We start from the raw sequence: 8178 nt of genomic DNA, 5'->3' as shown, positions 1-8178 counted from the left end.
GTGCCACTATTTGGCAAACATGTTGTGTAGGCTATTATGCGAGAAACAGGGATGTAGTGGAGGCTAAACGCAAGTAAACGTAATAAATCCACCTCTGAAATTTCAGAAGAGTTTATCCACCTCTTATGTTATGTAAGTTATGTAAAATGGTAAAATAGTTTACCTATTGCAACTTTTAACATTCAAAAATCACAATGTATTGCACATTCACAATACGTACACTCATCAACACTCTAGGAACCATTTAATACCACTGGTATTGTTATAAACATTGGACAATAACCTCCACCATCATAAAACTCTGAATGCCTTTTTTAAAAATCTGATACCCCATGGCACCTCACCGTGATCATAGAATTCATAGTTTACCCACCTCTTATTTTACCACTACATCCCTGGCCACGAAGATCTCCAACGCATCTCCAATTTCTCTGGCCCAATTTACCTGATTTCACCTGCTATCATCACCAATTTGATATCATCAAATAATGAGATTCTGAAAAATTAACTAACCACAATACTGGGATACTGGTTATGGGTAGCATGAAGTAGGCCTATATCCTGTGCATTTTTTTATGTATTTTTTTTTTTTTTTTTCATTTTAACACGCTTACTAATTACTTGTATGAATTGTCCAAACCTATTTAAATAAATATTCCAAATGTTGCATTTCTCTATTTTGGAAGGATTCTCCCTTGTTTAAACTTGCATCACTTGACCTCTCTAATATAACAACAGGGAATGTTTTCCCAGCTATTTTCACTGGCATCGCTGCCCTCTACTGGCAGTATGCGCAAGTTCAATATGACGTCAGTTTCAAGCGACACAGTCGTCATCAGATCTTTCGAGAGGAGTTTCGCGTGTCTGTCATTCCCCAATGGTCATTCCTGAAGGAGTGCATACAAATCCACAGAAATGGCTGTTTTTCACGACGAAATCGAAATAGAGGATTTTGAATATGACGAAGACACAGACACATACTATTACCCTTGTCCGTGTGGAGATAGATTCGCAATTACCAAAGTAAGTTTACGAAATCGTTAGCATGCTGATTGATGGGAGTCACGTCAAGCCTGTTAACTTTACTTTTGCTCTAGTTATATTGTATCTCATCCTTATATTGTTGATACCATATCTGTATATAGAACACAGTTGAACAGAATACAGCTGTAACGGTTACCAGAGTGGAGAGATTGGACAGCATTCCTGCACGTTAGCCTACATGTTAATCTTACACAGTGAACTGTTTTGGGTTGGGTTTCATGTGACAACGTGTTTCGTATGCTTTTAGGAAGATTTAGAGAATGGTGAAGAAGTAGCGACGTGCCCAAGCTGCTCCCTTATAGTTAAAGTCATCTATGACAAGGTTTGTGAGGCTGTTTAAATATTTGCGATACCATGGCGTGCAATACAAACGAGATCTTCCAAAACACGAGTTTAATAAAAGTGTAATTGCTGTATTTACTAAAATAGGACCATGGCTCAAGTGTGTTCTCTATCTCATTCACAGGAGGACTTCATGAGTGGAGAAGTTATAGAAGCACCAACTGCAGACAGGAGGCTGGAAGTCTCCCAGAGTTGATCGTCATGACTCATCATTTAGGCCGACACTATTTTATACAGTCTTATGGGCCTCCACCTGACTCCATAGGACAACATGGGCTTGTTTATGGAAGAATGCACACAGAGACATATAGCTCACATAAGCTTATATGATGGACTTGATTGAGAAGACATAGATGCCACTGCCATTTTTGCACATATTGTAAATTAGTTTTTTGGAAGCTATTTATTTTTTTATTGTATAAAGGCCTCTGCGCATGATGAAAATACAGCTTGCGTTTGTTGACAACACATTAAAACAGCAGAGGGAGCATGACGAGAAGATGTGCCTGAGCCGAGTGTTTTGTTTGCTTGGACACCACCAAGTGGTTAAACACGGTTGAAACATCCATGCCTGTCTCATATTTTTAGCGGTGCGTGGAAATTGTTCAGTGACCAGATGCAAGCAGATACTCCGTTCTAGTGATTGGGTAGCAATGAAGTTCTTGAATGCATACACCTGTTTGTATGCTCAGAGTGCATTTAAAACGACACATGGGAGTTTTTTTGAAAGAAATTAACCAATAATGCCATTATTTTTTTTCTAGCAGCCTTTTTAGCAGCATTTTAAATAACATTGTATGCTTGTTGGAAAAGCTAGTCAACTCTGTTTGATTGTGACCTTAAAAATACCAGGAGATTCCAGCTAATACAAAATGTTGTTGCAGAGCTAGAAAGCATAAACACAGCTCACAGGGATACACAGCTTGTGATTAAGAAAGTTAAGCAAATCAAGGATAGTTCTTGAATCAATGCATTGAATGCATTAAGTCAATGAAAGGTTCACCATCAATATGACAAAGATGGACTTACACACACACACACTCACACTGTCTCTCTTTCTCTTTCTCTCTCTCTGATTACGTCCAGAAAAAAAATTGATCACTCTCTGTAAAATCAGGCATAATCCAGGAAAGCAGTGTCAGCTTTGCTAAAGTTTGTCTATATGATGTTTTGCTCCCAAAAGGGGCCTTTTATTTAATTACAACAAATTTACATTTGTTCGTGTGTTGATTTAAAAAAAAAAAATGTTTTAATGCGTCATCCGGGAGGATAATGTGAATCACATTACATATGACATTAGGGCAGCACGATTTGGGGGAAATATCTGCAATTTTTCTGACCGATATGGTTTTTAAATGTCAATGAATTGGTTCAATATTCCAGATGTCTCTCTAAGTTGTGGCGCTTCTGATTGGCTAGTGTGCCTGATGTGTGCGAGCCAAAGCACTCCTGATTGGCTGTGAAGCTCACCAGTCGGGAGTTTTATGCTTCTTGCATGCTGTGCACTCACCAAACAGAAGTGGCACAGTCAAGGAGGATGACATTAATATAAATGTCATAAATGTGACTAGATTATCTGAACACGATTATTTGTAGCTTTTGCAATTAGATAATTGTGTTGTTCATATCATGTTTGCCGATTGTGACGCGATAATTGTGCAGTCCTACATGAAACACATGATCTGGGAATACATGTTTGGGCATGGATATAGTCTTCCCAGACTTTGTAGGATGAAATACATGTTTTCAGTATGATAGCAAATTAAATGATTGCCTACCCATTGATTTTAAGTCCTACAATCAGAGAGAATAAGAGTAAAAAAGTTTGATGTTGAGGGCACAAACTATGAAAAGTACCAATATGGCATCAATTAATGCATTAATGCAACTTTTAATAATTTAGTCATAGAGCTTGACAGACTAGGAATAATAGGTTCCCAAATAATGTGTAAAAAATTAATATAATCAGGGGCTGGAAATATTTGAACAAAAATATTTTACAGGCCTTGGTTTTGAGACTCATTCAGAAGATTTGAAAATATCTGAGACGCAGCTGCAACAATCTTATCTGATCTGACTCATGTTAAATCATAGTTCCATAAGCTAAATTACTTTAATGAATTCTGTTTTTTTATCCATGAAGTGGATTGCCTAGCATTGGTTTTCTTCAAAGCAAAATGATAGGCCTACAGTTAACATGATGTAGGCTATGTGTCTTTACATTATTTTTATTTACTTAGTTTTTAGTTCGTGTCAGTCTCAATAACCCTCCTCCAATCCTTCACTACATGACGTCTGTACTTTTGCCTGGTCTTCTAACAGCCATCTTACAAAACATACATATTTAACTCTCTTTCTGCAGTAGCAAATGGCTATGATAAATTAATCAACACTTCCCTAATTCATTTCCATAAACATTTAATTCATGTGGTGGACATAGCTAAGAACTTAACCCAAAATGTTCTAAAGAGCTCTTAAATCAGTAGGCTGCTCTGCAGACTCACATTCTCATCAAACATTTTTATAAAACATGAAGGCTGTTCTGTTCAGCCCTTTTAAGCAACACCATTAAACGAAGAAGATCTGAATCTGAACATTTTTTGCATTATGGGATTCTTATATATATAATGTTTAATGATGACACCTTGAATTCGGTGTATTTGAATTCTAAAACATTTCTAAATCCTGTGTGCATACTTCCTTATGTATGTTTTACCCTGGGTCACATTTGTATTAGATTCATTTCACCTCTATTCCCCTTCAACGTAAAGGCCCATACTGCTATAGTCTATATATTCTTCAGACGGGTCCTTATGGTATTTTGCCCAAAACATGTCACAGATATCGGGGAATTGTGTCAACTTGTAAGAAGGGGCACCTTCAAGTAGAGGTTGTGAAATAGCTTACCGGGTATTGCTTTATAAGGAATGCCCTTTGCCCTGTAGAGGCCTACTGTTGTCTTCAGTCAACAGTCTGATGTTCAGGAATCATGTAGAGAGAAGTCAGTTTATCTAACTGCAAACCTATTTCCTTCTGCTCACAGAAGCTAAAAAAACCACTGACAATATGTCTGTTTGCATGTGGCAGAGTTTAAACTCCTGGAGTTGTGATCAAGACTGGTTTTCCGATGTCAGCATTAAGCCCAAGGTGAAGATGGCCCAGAATGTGTCACTTCATAACGTCTTGCTAACTGTGTCTATTAGGAAGTTCATCAAATTAGCACGCTCACTCTCATCAGCATCAGTTTCTCCCACCTCTGTCAAGCGCGTGGCCTTTGAGACAACGCGACTGCTGATCCAGCCTGGGCGGCGATGACGTCACTGTGCTAGGCAGTGTGGGTTGAGCCGAAGGTAGGGAGACTGGAGCCGACTGTCTAGCAGACTTTCAGGGCCTGCGAGAAGGAAGCTAGGACGGATTTTTTTTACACCGAAAGTTTGAAAAGCGAACACAGGACAGATTTAACCAAAAGGTCTCCGTTTTTCATTGAACGCCGCTTTGCAGGAGCCATCCGGCATTACAAGCAAGGTAAGACGGACATGAGAATGAGCCGAACTGAGCGTAAAGTTGATGTGATGGTGGTAGCTTGACGGGAGGTAGAGTTGGTGATGATAGCTAGCGGCTCTGCCTTTACTTCATTCGCAAAATGTTGTTGGCTGAAGCGCTATTGAGGCTGTTGAATTGCCCAAGGGAAGTTTGAAACGAACACAAAGTGACAGGGAAGTCGAATGGAATGCTACTGATTTGTATTTGTAATTTGTTGATCCTCGTCGTGCAATGTGGCTTTGTGTGTGTGTGGTGTTCGGCAATACAATAGGCAGTGGGATGGTACGTTAGCCTGTGGTGGTGGCGGTTGTTGTGTTTAAACATTGCGGTTTAGGATATGTTTCATGTAACTGAATAGCTTTAGCGTTTAACACAACATAGGCCCAAATACTATAATTTTGACAACTCAGTTTTCTTTATCTGGCTAAATCATTTGTGCTCTCTGGCCACATCAGATGTAGGGAGCCGCTTGCCGTGGGGGTCCACTCATCAATTTGGTGAATTTTGAAACCGATCGGCAAGAACAACACTAGTTCAAAACCTCTGTCAGAGCAAATAAGTAATTGAATACCAGACTGGATGTTCAGTGACAATTTCAGAATTTCCTTTGACATGGGATCGCCATATCAGCACTCCAGTAGAACTATCTCTCTCTCTCAGGTTTCAGTGCTAGATTGTAAGTCCATTCAGAGGGATAGTGGGCTATGCTGTTGAAGGTAGTAGGAATCATAATAACGCAAACAAAGACCAGACATAGTAGCCTACACAACAACTCATTTTAACGTTGAACTTCATTACACTACGTGATCTAAAATACATATTGTCATTTAACAAAACACTTCACCCATGACAGTATTCAAATATATCACTGTCATGTAGGCTATGACAGCTACCTTTATATTTATTTATTTATTTTTGCTTGTCATGCATATTTAATCACACAGGTGCACTGTGTAGCATAAACCACTGCAACCATCTGCACAATGTCACTGTCACTCATTTTTGGCCTATCAATGTGAGCTGAATCACCCTGTTTGGAGACACAGCATGCCCTGCCAGCCCTGTAGAAGATTAAGGCCATTGGGTTCTCGGTGTTTCAAACCCTCTTATGATTCCCTCATTCAACCTGCTGTGGTCAAATGTTGTAAACTGTTTCCTTACACACACACACACACACACACACACACACACACACACACACACACACACACACACACACACACACACACACGAACACTGACGCATTTTCGTCAGCCAATGACTTGTGGATAATTGAGATCCAGAAAGTCATGCATTAATTATGGACCACATAGAGTGGCACAAACGGTGCCAGTTACCTTTGAATAATCATTAACATAGGTTCATGTGGGTTCATGGTCTGTCACATTACATCTCATACATCTCCATTATTTAATGCAGGCACTGAGACCACTGCTTTAAGATGGAGTAAATATTACAGTATACAGATATGTAGCTCAGTTCTTCAGAGATCACTGTAGGTAAGATCTTTAGACGCTTGTTGTTGTCATGTTTTCTTATTTGAGTAATTCTCTTCAAATCCTGCCCTCTTGCACGATTTTGCCATACTTGACACGACACTATTGGTTAGTCCAGAGTCAACCTTCTCACTAATTTACTACTAATTCAACAAAGCACCGATGAGGAAAGCTGCCGGCTTGATAACCCCAGTGACATGCTCTTGAAGGCTTTTCTGTTGGTGATATTTTGCCCACAAAGGTTGCTTTGTTGGTGATTTTGTTTTTCGATGGTACATATGCTTGGTTGTTGACTGGTCACTGTGGGAAATCCCCAACCTACAGCACTAGGAATTTCACATATCTGTCCATCTGAAATTAGTGCAGGAGGCAACAACGCTGATACTCATGCCAATTCATCCCCAACTTCTGAACTAGGGCTGTCACAATGTTATGGACATGATACGGACCTCAAGGTTCAATACACCAGGCACACAGAGAACACAATGATACATGGACAAACGTAATGCTCACTCTCATTCTTACCCTGATAGAGGGAGCACACTGTTTTAGAGGTGCTGAACCCCAAACTGCTCCCGATGTGCTGGTTGGCGCCTCCTCCTGATTGGTGTATGAATGCGTGACTCATGCATGGTTGGGTGGTGGGTGCATGTGAAGCATTCCTCTCTAAAGTGCTTCGAGTGCTCGGATGAGTAGAAAAGCGCCATATAATTAGCCGTGGCCTACCGGTTAGCGCTACAGACTATTAACCGGAGGGTTGCCGGTTCGAAGCCTGACCAGTAGGCACGGCTGAAGTGCCCTTGAGCAAGGCACCCAACCCCTCACGGCTCCCCGAGCGCCGCTGTTGTTGCAGGCAGCTCACTGCGCCGGGATTAGTGTGTGCTTCACCTCACTGTGTGTTCACTGTGTGCTGAGTGTGTTTCACTAATTCACAGATTGGGATAAATGCAGAGACCAAATTTCCCTCACGGGATCAAAAGAGTATATATACTACACTTATACTATAAACGCTGTCCATTTACTACCATATAAAATTTACCAACTGTATATGGCAAAGGATGGAGGCTTACATGGCCAGGTCCAGTGGGAGGGATGCTTGCAGAACCATACAGGTCCATCATGTCCAAACATATGAACCGAACCATGCACGACTCCTCTGCACCGTGTACACACCAAGGCTTGGGAAGCAGAATGTCTTACACTGGATGCTGGAATTTACATATCTGTCAAATGAATATAGTGGATATGATTTGGAAATGTTCCACATGTATATAACCAATCATCTGGAGAGAAAAGTGTTTTAGACATGAAGATATCTGCCCTGTTCCGAATGTATGATTTGAAAATATGATTAAAAATATACTTGCTTAAACAGGCAAATAACTGTTAAAGTTTTGATTGTTTGCAATTGAAAAACATATTGATAAGTTGATAAGCATATCATTATATTGATAAGCATATTGGCATATTGATAAGCACATTACATGTTTTAATTGTTTGCCAATTATACGATGCAAGTGATAATGATAAATGTAATTTGTGCTGCTAATTTGTGATTCCTATCCCATTTATCTTTCCATGTCTACGACACGGTGCGGGTGTTAACTGTTCAGTAAAGTCCAGTCATAACAGGCTAATGTCTGTAACCCTCTCATCTGAACATCATGTGGATATTTTGTGCATTAAGTCATGGTAGATTCTTTTTGCTGGTATTGGAGTTATTCTTCAATTATAGTCTGGGAAGCCATAGTCA

General features: G+C 39.9%; 2 protein-coding genes across 2 annotated transcripts in view; both read left to right on the top strand.

Annotated features, from left to right (window-relative positions):
• The first annotated feature begins 848 nt into the window (after nucleotides 1-848).
• Nucleotides 849-1885, top strand: dph3 (diphthamide biosynthesis 3). Its single transcript, XM_076302565.1, has 3 exons — nucleotides 849-1023; nucleotides 1292-1366; nucleotides 1511-1885. The coding sequence occupies exons 1-3, from the start codon at nucleotides 916-918 to the stop codon at nucleotides 1580-1582; spliced, it is 255 nt and encodes an 84-aa protein (XP_076158680.1). The 5' UTR covers nucleotides 849-915; the 3' UTR covers nucleotides 1583-1885.
• Nucleotides 1886-4767: 2882 nt separating this feature from the next.
• Nucleotides 4768-8178, top strand: part of nck2b (NCK adaptor protein 2b) — a 49352-nt gene continuing 45941 nt past the window's right edge. The window contains exon 1 of the mRNA XM_076302936.1: nucleotides 4768-4911. The gene's annotated coding sequence lies outside the window, so the exon portion shown is untranslated. The remainder of the gene's footprint in view (nucleotides 4912-8178) is intronic.

The sequence above is a fragment of the Alosa pseudoharengus genome, unplaced genomic scaffold (assembly GCF_046254945.1).
Source record: "Alosa pseudoharengus isolate Yale_2024_CS ecotype anadromous, Long Island Sound unplaced genomic scaffold, YU_APseudo_1.1 YU_APseudo_1.1_scf_24, whole genome shotgun sequence".
NCBI classification, from domain to species: domain Eukaryota; kingdom Metazoa; phylum Chordata; class Actinopteri; order Clupeiformes; family Clupeidae; genus Alosa; species Alosa pseudoharengus.
The sequence above is the reverse complement of the archived record's forward strand: the minus strand, read 5'-3'. Positions and strand labels throughout refer to the sequence as shown.